General features: G+C 44.5%; 1 protein-coding gene across 1 annotated transcript; it reads right to left on the bottom strand.

Moving 5' to 3' along the window:
* Positions 1–361: 361 nt before the first annotated feature.
* NFU1 (NFU1 iron-sulfur cluster scaffold) lies at positions 362–12,554 on the bottom strand. The gene is made up of 8 exons (XM_062620961.1): positions 12,449–12,554; positions 10,588–10,694; positions 7,781–7,916; positions 5,639–5,705; positions 4,729–4,843; positions 3,772–3,835; positions 1,359–1,533; positions 362–583 (listed from the first exon to the last, which is right to left on the bottom strand). Exons 1-8 carry the CDS (start codon positions 12,493–12,495, stop codon positions 536–538), a joined length of 759 nt encoding a protein of 252 aa, XP_062476945.1. The 5' UTR covers positions 12,496–12,554; the 3' UTR covers positions 362–535.
* Between the last annotated feature and the right edge of the window lie 3,098 nt (positions 12,555–15,652).

Raw genomic sequence — 15,652 nt, 5'->3', positions numbered from 1 at the left:
TGACTAGGTAACTTTCCACAAGTGATGGCAACATCACATCCTCTAGAACAAACACTTGAGGTTTTGGGTTACTTTTCACACACACAAAAATCCTATGGAAAGCTTTTTAGTAAGACTGGTTCAAATGAACATTCCTGAACTCCCCAGTTACAGAGCAAGGGCAGACAGCCCTGGTGAGCCCCATAAGGAGGTTTGGGGGAATAAACATGTAATATTTCTATTGCACAAAAAAAAAGTCAGACAAGAAACTTTACTTTGGCCTTTCAGTCTTGATTTTTATATGAAAGAACATAGGAAAGACACATCATTTTTAAAGCCCATCATTTCTTGCTTAAGACATAGTACAAAGTAGAGCAAAAGGTTTCTTTTTTGAACGCAGGGCATTTAATAACTTAGTGGACAAATTGCTTAAACTGAGGATACATTTTCACAGATGTAAGAGTGAAACAGAAGGCAAATTTGGTTGTTCCTCAGCACAAGGATAGTTTACGTACACCAAGAGGTAACTGCGTGTTTGGCCACAGAGGATGCCAGCTCACGTAGAATTTGCTTCTTTCTCCACGTCATCATCGTCGTCAACAACCTGAAATCAGATCCAGAAGTAGTTTAGTTAAATAGCTTAAACTCTCAGTCCTGTCAGATTGCAGAGAATTTATTACACTAAATCCTTGCTGGACGCAAGGGGAACAGCAGTTATTCTACACCACAGAATGACAATGGTCACGTGAAGAAGGTAAGAAACACTGGCTATCAATAACACAGGGAGGAAATGTGGCTAAAGATTAATTCCAGAAGGAATGATGTAAAAGGAGCTGGTGAAGTTATTCCAGAGGCCACCAGAACAATCACTACAGGGTATCAGATTTTTCATGAGAAACCAAAAGACTCTTCAGTCTTCCCTTATAGGAAAGAACTTGTTCCATATATCTAACCTGAACTTCCCCTGTTTCAGTCTGAACCCATCACCCCTTGTCCTATCCCTACAGTCCCTGATGAAGAGTCCCTCCCCATCATCCTTGTAGGCCCCTTCAGACACTGGAAGTTGCTCTGAGGTCTCCACACAGCTTCTCTTCTCCAGGCTGAACAGCCCCAATGTTCTCAGCCTGTCTTCCTATGGGAGGTGCTCCAGCCTCTGATCATCCTCATGGCCTCCTCTGGACTTGCTCCAAGAAGTCCCCAGCACATATTGGTGCTCGGGGCTGCACAGGACAATGCAGAGTTCTGTATCTTTAGCTAAGATACAGCTTCTGACTGGGAAAAACTGCATCTAAAAATCCCCTACTTTTGCTTAAATGCTAGAAAGGGACAAAGACCTTTTCCATTTGAAAGCACACAGCTATTACCTCTGACCAACCCACCTGTTCCACGCCTTCTACTTCAGGGATGTAGAACTGGAGCATGTTCTGTATCCCGTTCTTGAGGGTGATGATGGAACTGGGACAGCTGGTACATGAACCCTGCAACTTCAGCTGCACAATCCCATCCTCAAAGCCTTTATAAATAACATCACCACCATCTTCTTGCACTGTCGGCCTGGTGGAACACGATACTCAATTTAAAGCAAGTATAGCTGAAGTATGTTTCCTTCCAGAAATCTGTAGTAAAGCTAAATTTAATACACACAAAGAACTGCCAAGACATAGTAACTATAGCCCTTTTTCTCTGAAACCACCCGATTCAATGTCCAACAACTCATACTTTGCTGGACCCTCACTGCTGTTTTACCACAAAACATTAAGCAAAACATATTGGCAGCAGCATACAAAGGAATCACTGAAATTCTAAGGCTGAGGGCAAGCACCTCAGAGTTGAGCTTGATTCATATATCTGCAAAGACATATGGGTTTGCCTTAAGGCCCTCCCCACACATAATTCTGACTGCCTCATTTATGTGCCAAATACAACAGGGGTGTGTCCTACCACACCATGTATGTGCATCTGTTACCTGAGCAGGGACAGTGATAAGAAGTCCTTAAATGCTTCCATAAATAAATCCACCATTCACCAGAGTTTACACAGGACAGGAAAAAGCTCCAACTAGGAAAGCTTAATCCTGCTAGCAGGTGAAGAAACCAGCATCTGAGAATACATCCCAGTATTCTGCAGCAAGGGCTCCTTTTGCAAGCCACAAATGCCCAGCACTGTAACTGTAGTCTCACAGGAACATTTCTCCAGACCAAGCTAAAACCATCAGGTTACTCTAACAGAAGCTCTTTATGCTGCTTTTCAAAGTCACTCTTTGAGAGCTACACTCCTAAGAGAATAATCTATACATCTACACATTTATTAACAACTCACCATAGAAATTATCTCCATTCCAGAAAGCCAAAAACTAAAAATACCTTTCAGAGCTATATTCCCTCCATCCTGCACTTTCTGACAACTTCTTTGCACATATTATTGATCAACTAAATAATAAATGCTTTGTGTGTACCACTGGTGTATACACAGCTTCTGTAAACTATCCTGCTCTCGAGTGAAGTAAGAGACACTACTGCTAATGCTCTCATCAACAGCTTCTTGGTCCATTGAGGGGACAGGCAGAAGGAAGTGAAAGAAAAAAGGTGGGGAAAAGCAGAAATTTGGGCACAAATTCTGTGACCTTATGAAAGAGGAAATCCAGGCCTAACACAGAATCATAGAATAGTTAGGGTTGGAAAGGACATATCTGAGGGAGCTTAACCAACCACATACCCAGCAGGAGCAGGGCCTCCTGGATGAGGCTTTAATAAGACAGTATACAGTATTTATATGACATATATAAAGCTTTATACGACGGTATACTTGGGATACATGTTTCAACACTTGGTACGTATGTTTGGGAAAAGAGCTCCAGCTTATTCCTGCTTTTCTCCTCTCTCCTTGCAGGAACATTAACCAATACCATGTGTCAGCTGTGGGACAACCACGTTTTGACATTCATAGCACTTTAAATGCAGCAGAATTAAATAAAAAGCCCAAGTTTGCCATAAATTCTGGAAAAATTAAAACTGAATTCCACGATTTTGACGCACATAAAACTTCCTGCCTCCTGTAATTTGTGTGCTGGGGAAGAAGTCACCAACAAGTATCAACATGAGAAACATCAGACATTTTCCCCTGCATCTAAAATGTCAAGCTGCTTACTCCTTTCAGTTCACTTTGGAAGGCAATTAATGAGCATAAAAACACCCTTCGGGTACACATCATGATCCACGGCCCCCATGAGACTTCATTAGTTACCACCAGTCTCTAAATTCAAGACATGTTAAAACACCAACTAAACTGCAACAGAATGCATGGACAAAAATCCACTGAAACCCAGACAGTAAAGGAAAACCACTTGTAAATTCTCCTTTAGAGTACTATACAAGAATATAAACTAGTTTGGAATACTTGGAAGGGAAGGACATGTACAATTAAGACAGAGACTAATACAACAGAGGAAAACAAATACCCTAATAGCAAAGACTGTACTGTTTTCACTGTTTAAAAGTAAGACAGGTTAAACCAATGGACCTGCTCAAATGCATTACAGAGGGTAAGGCTATACACTGCTCTAAAGTCACTGAGCAATAAGGACTCTGTTCCACACACAGTTTGCTTAAACAGGGAAACTAGACAGAAAGCTTCCAACCAGAGGAAACAGCACTCTCAACTCTGGCACGTTGCACTTTAACTGGATACTGGACCATGAAATCACAAATACCCGGAGAAAAACACATTGCTGCCTAAATAAATCCAATCCCCAAGACTAATTCACTCCATCTCGCAGTAATATTCCCAGTTTACCTTATTCTTGTATCCAGCAGTTCTTTAATCATCAGTACAACTTCATCATCATCTTCTGATGCACCTTGGGAAAGGCAAAAAGTGCAAATCAGGACTTGGAGAGAATTCTGATGATTACTAATACTGTATATCCATAATGGCAGAACGGGAGAGCATAAAACCCATCACTGAGGTGACTGAAACCAAAAGGTGTATGTCTCAATTTAGAGCAGCTTCTTCTGCATTGTCCTTATTTACATCCCAAGCCTCCACCAACAAAACCCAGTATCAGTTCAGAGTTCTCAGCAGGCAAAGGCCTAAACAGACAAGTAGCCCCACCTTTTAAAGGAAGTAACAACTAACATTCAGTAAGGATTAATGGATCAAGGCAGGGCCCTCAAAAGGTTTTAGCACCAAGAAAACAAAGCAGGAGAAGAATTATGACCATGTCTGGCTTTAGCAGTTCCGGATGCCATTTTGAGCTCAGTGTTAGTCTCACAGAAGCATTTTTAGGACAAATTTTCCAAATAAAACAAAGCCTATGTGCATACTGAAATTCAATCCAGACATAAGAGAGGAACTCAATAGCCATAACCTTCCTTAAAACACTGGGAAAATTGCTTAAGTTGTTAAGTTGCAAATGAGAAAATAAATAGCAAAATACTGCCCCTGAGCTAAATATTAAGTTAGTTTCAGTTCCTCTCATTATGGTTTGGAAAAGACTTCTTACAATTTCTTGTTCATTTGAGAACATAAACCTACCATTAAGCTTGGGCACTCTTTTTGATTTAAGGAGGGAAATAAAACCCTTTGTTGGTGCCCATACAAGAAGGGTCTGCCACAAAACCCCCCAGCTTTCTAAAGCCTCAAAAGTATTTCACACACAGGAAGTGTATATGAGGAACACGCAGAGGCTCTTCTGGATAAACTAAAAACATAAACTAAACCCAATCCCTCTTCCTGAGGAGTCTGATTTACCTGTATCTGCCCTAGGTGCCTCGTCAGTGACTACAGGTAAGCCAGAGGCAAAGAAATCCATTATAGTTGCATAAATATCTGGTTTGAGTAAGTTCCAATCCAGGTCTTCGCTATCCTGTGAGAATCAGGTGAAGAAAGAAAGAAAGAGTAAAACCAGAGTATCATCCTCCTAATACCAAATTAGGCAGAGATTCTTCTTATGTTAAAGATATCATGGGTTCTCACACTCAATGCATGGATTTGATTTCATAGTTTTGTCAGGTCCAGGTACAGCTCAGTAAGACTCAACTTACAACGGTCAATAGAAAGGTTTCCTTGTTTGCAAGACAAGTGCTATCAGAGCATTAACTGAAGAGGTGAAACTCTCCTAAATACATTATTTAACACATATTTCTACCCAACCATTTCAGAGACTTGAGATTGTCTGGTCCCATTTCGAGCCAAATTAACATTCCCTGACTTAGCCTGTGCGCTTCCCACAGTGAGAGGATACCTGCAGGGTTACTGCCACCACCTTATCTCTGTTGACATGAGCTCCGCACCTTGTGCAAACACAGCGAGCACTGAATCCATCCCCATCATGCAGCCATTCACTTGGAAGCCTTCTGGAGGTCAACCAGTCCCAATTCCGGTTTGACACAGAGCCAGCTTCCAAGCTACCATGTTGCACAGGGCCTCATGCTGACCATTTCCAAGATCAAGGAAACCTAATCCAGTGCTCATACACACTTTATCACGTTTTTTTGCCTTTATACTAAAGGCAATTCCCTTTATGCTGCTTGTGAACATGGCCTCTGATGCTTTCATGACACACACCCAGGAGTCTGACTGGATCTTCCCTATGGCCATTTATTAAGACAGCTGGATCTCAGCTCATCTTTCAGCACATCCAAACCTCTGCTCTGCTTACCTTGGTGATCGTGATGAAGTCTGGTCCAAAGAAAACACTTTTAACTCCTTCAATTCTGAATAACTGTCTGTTAAGAAAACAGAAACCCAAACCAACACACATTTCAGCAAACTCCAGAAGATTTAATCTGTCAGAGAAAAAACGTTCTAGAATATACCTCTAGACAAAAACAAGCACTAAAGCCAGAGCCATTAGGAGAAACAGTTACTTCACCTACAGCTTAGTAAGAGCCAGGAAATCCTGCTGTGAACCAGTGTATGGAGTAAGACTGAACATATCTCTTACAGGATCTGTGTTACTCTCCCAACAGTTCTTTGAAGGCAAAATCATATTCTGTATAAAAAGCTGTTTGTTCAGCATCAAACCCTGTAGGTACCTACTGTTTCAGAGAGGACTAGTGCAAATATAAGGAATGGTCCTGAGATTAAAGTTATTCAAAGTAACTGAGCTCAAAAAAATCTCCCTTCAATTCTGTTGCCATTAAATAAAAGGATTAGTGCCAAGCAGTCCACAAGGCTTTAACACCCAACTCACTTTGTGAGCAGCCTTCAACAGTTTTAGTCATTCAGTTAGTAAAGGCTTAAGATTCATATTCAATTGCTTCAGAGGGCCCCATACAGCATCCAACAACCAGGTCATAAATTAGCACACAGCCAGAGCTTACAGGGGAGGCAAGAGCAGATGTTTGACAATGAAGTGCAAAAAGCAGAATGAGAATGCAAAAGCCGATTTCCACAAATGGTTAAGTAAACCCCAACAAATTCATCCACAAAATAAAGAAATGATGCTACTCCTGAAAAGGCATTTTTGTAACTCTGTGTGTGTGTGTGTGTGTGTGTGTGTGTGTGTGTGTGAAATCTCCTGTAAAACATCAAAAACGCAATGAAGGAATTGGAAATCTCATCACAAAGGTATGTGCGATGAAAAGAGATTTCACAATAGCCATCTGAAAGCATTTCTACACACGAAACAGTTACACGTGCTCTGGGCTTTTACATCACTAAATCAACTGCATTTTAAGTTACTCAAACAATGACATTATGCAAGTGCACCATATCACCCTGGATCAACCAAAATGATACTCCCCCCTTCATTCCCCTTCAGGAAGCTTTTAATACTTCTTTGGAAAATGAATATCCCCTATTAAAATAAATGAGTATTCCATTTATAAAAAACATAATCTGGGGTTTAAGGATATAGACAGTTTTTTCCCCATTAACCTGCACGATACACATAACCAAGCTGGTTTGCCAGGGTACACATTCTACCACATACATCCTCTTTAATGAAAATGCTTATTTGCAGGTACATGACAACAAAAAGCTCCTTTCTGACAGTCGACAGCACCCTGCAGCCTGATGTACTTTGGTATTATCACACCCTACAGCTTCAGCATCCCATCAACACATGACGTCCTCACAACCCTTTCACACTGTATTTCTTTAATTAGCAGAGCTTGGCTCATAAAGATCCTGTTTGCACAAACAACTCTACGAGAGTTGGAATCATCAGAGCTGCGTGTTTGATAACTCTACAGTTCCTGGAGAGTGCCATGTGAAAAAGCTTCTACTTTTGCATATAATTCTTCCAGCATATAAAGATGACTTAAACTGGGATCTCCAGAGGTAACCTACTGCAGCACCTCTCGGTCTCGGGCTCAAACTGAAGCCCTTCCACCCATATAATGGATAAGGGTTCTTTTCAGAGGCAAATGTGAAAGCAATGATACAAAAGGGATGATTCCAAGTATTTCCAGAGAGACTTGTGAGGGTCTGTTTCCCAACTGTGAGAAGTTGCATGATTTCCAAGTAACTACTTGAATTAAGAGTGTTCTGATGGGAATGATTTTGTGAACACAGGGCCAGAGGTCTCACTGTTCAAGAATGCTGATTTATGATACCACTCAACCCAGTTACATGAACTACAGCATGATGATAGAGAAATGGGGAGTACAGACACAAGAGAAGGACTCCTTTAGCAACAACAATCCTCCCAGCTTTAAATTTATGCACAAGGAAAGCAGCATTGAAAACTGAAATCCAACCAAGCTGCTCCTGAGTATAAGGAGCAGAATGAGCTTAAAAACATCAGTTGTCACCACACAGCCCATAGTGACACCCCCCCCCCCCCATTTAATAATACCTTGCTAAAGGTGAGCAAAATGCTGCAGCTGGATTGGAAAACTCCATAGTCCTTGACCCCAGCACTTCCTTCCCAGGAATAAACTTCAAACTGTTTGGATTCGGTGTGTCCTGAGTTTGAATAAACATCCCTCTTACTGGAAATTAAAGCAAACAAACAAAACAAAAAGCAGAAAGAAGAAAAACAGTGTAATCAAACCTAAGTAGCTTCAATGAAGTCTTCAGCAAGACCAACTGAGGGAGATGGCTGTGCTATAGCAAACAGCAGCAGTGATAGTTTAAAGCACAATGCAGTGGGTCCCACAAAAGCTTTCAGACACAAAGACTGATAAACACAAGAACATCATCTCATGGCAAACAAGATGATAAACGGAAGCTTGTCTTTGCTCCTTTTGCTGGCTTTTTATTTACTAAAAGCCATCCTACTGCAACAGCAGGAAGCCAGTCCCATCCTCCCTTCCTACTGAAGGCCAAGAGACACAACCTTCACATCTGTTGTGTTCACGTTTCTTAATTTTATGATGCTCAAATCATAAAGCAGCATTATCTTTCAGCATTATCATTCCCTCTTGAAAGCATAGTCAGTTTTACAAACCCTCTCTTGAAGATACACAGGATTTATGGGGTTTGGGCTTCACCTCATTTTCCAGCACCATAAAAAAGAAAACCAAGTGCAACAACAGTTACAGTGAACCACCCCTGCCTATACTTTCCACAGTGAAAAACTACTCTAAGCGGTCAGTTATCCTCCAGAAGCTGAACTGACCAAACAACTCAACATAAAATTACTTACAATTCACTGGCAAAGATGTTTAAAAGATCCATTTTTACTGAAGTTCCTTTTGTGGAGTGGGTATGTCATTGCAACAGCTGAATGTAAATAACCTGGTCTTGACTGAAAGTTAATACTCTACATTTAATGGTCTACATTTAATAGTGTATTTTCCTGCAGATGTGTCCACTCAGCATATTCCTAATGTCCCACTGAAGCTGAACACCAGTTAGAGACAGTCTCTTGACTTCTTTCTAGTTCTCCTCCTTCCTAACTCTCCCTGCACATCAAAGAACAAAAGATATACAAACATTCAGGGAATAAAAATGCATTTTAAGCCAAAAAATCTCTAGGAACTAATATCTATAAACAAACACTAGTTGAGAAACAAACTCAACTCAAAACCCATGCAACAGGGACTTAGAGCAGCAAACAGAGCTGACATTTTGCTCGTGACTCTTTAGTATTAGATGACAAATGACACTACTTACAGATTGCCAAATTGTTACTGTATATGTCTGTCATGGTAACAACCCATTTGACTTCAACATGCACAGTGGCAAAGCACACACACACACACACACACACATTTTCTAGCAGTGATGCTCTTAGTTTTAACATGGAAAGAATAATCCCAATGGAGCAAGCAACCAGTCAGCTTTATCCACAGGGATGGAAGAAGTACTCACCTTCCAAACCGAGCTGGCATCCAAAATCACATCCAGTGTTAACAGTGTAGTTTGTTAATGACCAACAATGGGGGATTTGGATGGTGTAAACTGAGTACAGTGCTCAGTTTTTGAAAGCAATGGGTCACATTATTCACCTACCATCTCTAACACCCTGAAACACAAATGGCTGCTAAAAGGTATCTGTGTGGGGGCCTCTGTATTTAGAAGTGACTTCTGCAGTTGAGGATGTGCCTTCCTAAGACCAGGTTTTTCAATCATGAACCAACCTGGAATCAAGCTCTGTGCACAGCTGTGAAAATAACTCATTTGGAATTTATTATTGCATACTTGGTAACTGTCTGCATTTACATCAAACATCTGCAGTGCTTCCTTCAACCCTCTGTGGAACACTCAGTGCATGCCCGTGCATGCGCCTAGAGCATCAGCCTAGCATCAGCTCAAAGTAAGAGGAAGATACCAGAGGCCACTGTTAGGATACTTGCAGAAGCAGGTAAAATACTACATCTGCTTGTCAGAGTCTGCCTGTTGAGTAAAACCGCAGGAGGAAAAATGGTGCTGGGGCTGATAAGACAGGACTTGTCTGCAACCAAAACCAGAAAGAACCTTCTGCCTGAGCAGACTCATGTGAATTAGATTTCCACTTGTGACTAATGCCACGCAACAGCACCTGCAGAACATGTCTCAGGCTCTTCCTACTGCAACATTAGCGATCGGTTGCTAAATCTCTCAGGCAGGTGCAAACCCAGTGTTTTTACTGCATGGCAAATTTCAGACTATTGTTAATTTTTCTGAGCATCAGAGCCTATCCCCAAAACTGGCAGGACCAGCAAAGTCAATCTGAAACACTGCTTTTTCAGGGTAATACCAGGTTGCAGGCAATCTTAGTGAAGCATGCCTAGACAGGGGGAAATGAAAACAAGAGAGTATTGCAGGTTTAGGAATGAAAAGCTTTGCCCCCATCCTTGCCAGGTTCTAGCTGGACAGCCAGCAGTTTTATCTGGCAGAGCTCAGGAGCTGAAGCTGGACAGAAGGCAACACAAAGTCTTTCACAACAGATACACTAAGAAATTAAATTAAAAAGGGCAGCAAAGCCCAAATAACATTTTGCACTAACAAAGCCCCTCATAAGCCTTGGCAGCTGAATGACATAGAACAAACATGCATAATCCAGCACAAAGTGAGCCGTCCAAACCTCTCCAAGCTCCAAATGCACTAAAACTGCATTAAAAACCACGTAGGAAATGTGACACCACTCGGCTTTCAGAAGGAATAACAAACTGTCATTACTGCCACAAGACACAAAGCCACAGTACATTCATCTCTTCATTTTTAACTAGTATTTACCTGCATTATGCCACACTGCAGGTGGAAGAAATGGTTTCTTCTGCACAAGCTGGTGGAAACACTGTTGAGGTGTCAAATTGTGATCTTTCACCATCATACGACAGAACCTAGAGGAAAAGAATTTTACTAACAATCCCCAAATTGCACCACCTCACAGAGCGCTTCGCATTGCTTCTCTCCTGGATAATGTAGCAGGCTGGATCACAAGAGACACAGCCACCCAAAACATTAACCTAGACTCCTTCAGTCACTAAAGCCAGGCAAATCACCTTACTTACTTGTGACAGAAGAGGATAAACATCCTAAAGAAACCCTCTGTCATCTTCTTGACAGTAGCCAGTGCCTAGAAACGTAGCTTGGACTAAACACCTGATTTTCAGAAGACTACAGACAGCTGAGATGAATCCAGCCTCAAGCACCTGAGGCTAAATCAAGGCTGGAATTCAATCCTATATTCTGTGGGTTTAGCTGGTCAAAGATAAGGGTCTCCTATGGGACTCTCAGAAGCTACAGGACAAGCTAAAGAGTTAATGCAATGGCTACCCTTACACTAACAACTGACATAAGAAAAACATAGCAGGACACTTGGATAAGAAATAAAACCCCTCTTAGCTACTCACACCAAGCCATACCTCACCCCTGTCCACCTCTATGTACTTCCTCCCTTGGAGGAATAAAGAAACTCAGTACATTCCTGTACAAGTATTGCTCCAGAATTAAACCAGACCAGTGAAAAAGAGGCCCTGCTCCATGCTGGCCATTAGCAGCCAAAACAGGAGTGGCTTCATCTGCTCAGATGGGGTTAAAAAGGGGAAGAGCAGAGAGGAGAAAAACTGTAAGAGAAAAAGGAAGGTGGAGTGATGGAGTAACAGGCCTAACTGTCAGCATTAAGGTATCTCAGAGCTAAGTGACAATCAGAAATGAACCAAAATCCACCTCATTTCACAGATACCACATACTGAGGACTCATTACTTCTGGTTTCTCTCCTCCTTTTGGAATACAGGGGAGGGAAAGCAGGTAAACTAAACACATTAGAGTAACAGGGGCTGGTAAGAGAGGCAGCAAGCACAAGCACAACACCAGGTCCAGATTCCTCAAACATGGGAACAGGAGGAAAGCTGTCAGGAATGTATCTCTTTACTGTGAGTGAAGGCACATGAACCCAGAAGAGGTCTGAATCATGTTATCCGCTTACTTTTGTGGTCTTGAGCAGGTAGAGAGGCCACAATGGGAAGCGAGGAAGGGCCCCCAAGTTCTCCTTTCCCCCTTAGGTTTGGGGAATAAACACGAGTCCGTTTCACACCAGATGTGCCCACAACTATGCTGCCCTTTGATTTGCCCCTTATTACAGTCTCTAGCACTTGTGGGGGGGGGGAATTTCGCCTTACTCCTTGGCCCTAAGGACACATACACGAAGGGGAAGTTCACTGCATGATCCTATGGGGGCGAATGACTCCCTGCAGCACGGCCCTGAGCCCTGTGAGGGGAATTCCGCCCCATTACTCACACCTTTGTGCGTAGGAGCCCAGCAGTCCCTCAGGAGAAGGCCCTCAGCACCTGCGTGGCGGGGGGGGGAGAATTAACCCCTCGCTGTTAGAATGGTGTAGAGAGAAAAAACAGAGTCCCCGTCTGTAACGAGGGCAGGGAGGAAATAACCTCACCCTCGTCCACCCTGCCGCGGCGCGGAAGGGACGCGGAAGAGCGAACGCGGCCTGCGGGCTCGCGGTGCCGCTCGCTGCGACGACGCGGCCGCCCCGAGCCGTGTGGGGAGAGGAGCGAGAGGGGACCCCATCGAGGATGGGAGGGGGGGGAAATAAACCCGGGTTTCCTCCTCCGGGCCGGGGCAGCGCGGTCACCTACCGGGAGCCCAGCCCCGCAGCCGCGCCGAGCCACCGCGCGGCCGCCATCTTGGCTCTCCTCAGCGCCGCTCCCGCCTGCCCTGAGGCGCGGCGGCGGCCCCTGGCGGCGGCGGCGGGAGCGGGGCCTTGCCCTGCGGCTCTGCACCTTCACGGTCCGACAGAAATTAACGTTTTTAGCCCTCAAACCACCACTTTTTCCCCTTCTTTTTTAATATTTCCTATCGCTGCGGCGCATTCCAGAGCGATGAAGCCCCACTGACCGCATCCCAAACGCTGGCATCGCTTTGGCGCGCTCTGGAAGCAGCAGGGTTACCACACGCAGCGCGGAGCCGGGCTCACCGCAGGTAACACACAAAAAGATGCTTTTTCCCTCTCCCCAAATCTCACAAACCAACAAAAAACCTCCCAGACACGGCTGTTTTGGGAAAACTAAAGGTGTGTTTGCTTTGATTAGGAGATAGAAGCTCTTGCTTTTGCAGTGCAGCAGCTGCCAGCGCTCAGGGCTGTTGCACAAGAGGATGAAGAACTGAGCAAGATGAAGAAACTCCCCCTTAATATGATTAATCTTGCCAATTTTCGACCAAAAAGTCCCTTAAATTAAGCCAGTCACAGCTTATTCGATTCAAATTAACTAATTTCATCTAAAATTAACTACCGTCATCCAAAAACGCAGCCAAGTTCCAGCCGTTCCTTGCTGGATCCGCTGCTCCGCTCACGTCCAACACGTTTCCCCTTGCCTTTGCCAAAGCCTGTTCTTGGATCCCCCCCTGTGTTCCCCCACAGCTCGGCACGGATCCCCTTTGGAATGAGCTCCGGCTGCCCCTCCTCTGGGTGTGCTCAATCCATAGCTCTGGATTGAGCCCCATCCGGCTCCATGGCATTGAGCTGGATGTGAAGGTCTCTCCCAGTGGTAAAGGGGGAAATCCACTCCTAAAAGATCTTAAGGCGTTAGGATCAGTTTGACTTCCCAACTGGCAGATAAAACACATTAGGTTCAATACCTCGTTGGGAAGAATTCCTTGTATCCAGGATTAACTGTTGTGCATGGGGAGGGGAGAAGGAATGCACAGCGGAGACGCATTGCAACCAGATACAGCTTTAATAGAACGCACATAGGTTTACAACTCCAACAGCTCTCCATAAGGATGATCAGGAACGCGGACGATCACCCCCGGAATGTGAACGTGACTCCATGGAATCTGCGAGCCAGATCCGGGTACTTCCAAGGACTAACCTTGATAACAGCGAACGGGACACGATGCCTTTGTCACAGCGGGGACCATGGATGCTTCCAGCTCCAGGAGGAAGCAAGGGAGATGCTTGCACTGTAGCGTGGAGTAGCTGCCTCCTACATCAGAGCAAGCCCCTGCCCGCCTCCCCACTGCTAGAGGAGGGACTGGGAATGGTGGAGCATCAACACCCCTCTGATAGGGGAGTATTTATAGGGGTGGTTGAGGGTATTTACCCTACCTACAATGGAAGCTATAGGCTGTGGCTTATCTTAGAAACACAGCTGGCCAGGTTTCAGGAATGTGTGTCAGAGCTGGAACAAGATTTCATTGCCAAGATGTAATTGCTGTAAAAACGCTTTGGAGTCTCCGGGTGCATTGAAAGGCCTTGATTCAACACCATGGGAATAAAAGAACCCAGCAAAAACCCCACAAGGATTCAATTCCCCAACGCAAGTCTTTGGTGGAAGCTGAGTTAAAGGTAACCGGTTACCGCTTTGGAGTGATGGAGGGTTCAGCCATTAACCACATCTCGCTCAGCCTTGCTTTAAGCGCCACTGAAGAGAGGGCTGACACTGGTTTGCTGTTCCAAGCTCCCCATCACCGCGTGCTCCATGCAGAGCGTGCATCACAGACGGAGCGGGTCCTGGCTCCAAAAGGACTTCAGGTTGTAAACTTCACACTGTGTGTGACCCGAGCGGAGCTGAACGGGAGGGAGAGGCGTGGGGCAAGCCCCACCAATACTGCAGCAGGTTAACAGCAGGGTGGCTGGTCCCCTTATGAGCTGTCTGACCCCCATGGCAGTGAGGCACACAGAGCCAAGCCAACCAGAGGTTCAGAAGCATAGAATCATAGTTCACTTTTCACAGGCAGAAACTGATGAAGCACTTCAAAGAGAGGCTCCAGATGCGTAAGGACCAGTCCCTTTGCCAGCATGAGTGTAAGATTGTCCCAGGGCTGGGGCCCTCTGACCACGCCTGAAGACCAGGGCAGTTAACAACGTACTAGAGCTTTAAAATCAAGACATGACACCAATGGTTTGTTCAGCAAGATGGCCTCAAAGCGCTGCAGGGAGGCTGGACTAATCTGGGCTCAGCAGTAGCAGTCATTTTGCTCCTTCTCAGTAGCTGGTGCAGCCTGAGAGCAACACTGATAACACTGATGCTTTGATGCGCTGCTCAGTAACGTTTACTCTGATCAAGGACTTTTAGTCCCATGCTCTGCCAGGGAGGAGGGGAAATTGGGAGGAAGCAGAGACAGGAGCCCTGACCCAAACTACCCAAAGAGGTATTCCATACCACAGCATATCATGCCCAGTATATAAACCGGGGGCAGTTACCCGGAAGGACTAGATCACTGCTCGGTCAGGCTGGGTATCAGTCAGTGGGTGGTGAGCGGTTGTATTCTCTTCCCTTGTTGTTCCCTTATCATTATTATTATAGGTGGCAGAATTGTGTTATACCTTAGTTACTGGACTGTTCGTATCTCAACTCATGGGATTTACATTCTTTCCATTCTCCTCCCCATCCCTCCAGGAGCAGAGGCATGGGAGTAAGCGAGTGGCTGCGTGGTTCTGAGTTACCAATCTGATTAAGATTGTGTGGCAAAGGAAGCAACTCCCATTATTCTTCCACATTCATTAAAACCAGTAAGCTCCAGAGAGCATGGAAATCACATTTCCATTTACAACGCATCACGCTGAAGCTGCAGCACTGGTAGTACGAGATGAGGAGGAAACCAGGTTGGAAATGAGATTGAGATCAACAGGCACTGAAATTCAGTTTTCTGCCCAGAACCAAAAGTCCCATCACTTTACAGGTCACACGCAGAGACACAAACCAGCTGCCTCCACCCCCCAGAAGAGCTTTCAGACCACTTAAGCACCGGATATATGCTGGCTTTTGGGGCAGGGTTTGCTTGCTCTTTGTGTAAAGTGCTTGAAGAACATAAAAGCTGCCAAACCTGGAGATTCAGCC

The sequence above is a fragment of the Pezoporus occidentalis genome, unplaced genomic scaffold, assembly GCF_034315485.1.
Source record: "Pezoporus occidentalis ecotype Australia unplaced genomic scaffold, CSIRO_AGI_Poc_V1 ctg226, whole genome shotgun sequence".
NCBI classification, from domain to species: domain Eukaryota; kingdom Metazoa; phylum Chordata; class Aves; order Psittaciformes; family Psittacidae; genus Pezoporus; species Pezoporus occidentalis.
This window is presented reverse-complemented; position numbering and strand designations above follow the sequence as displayed.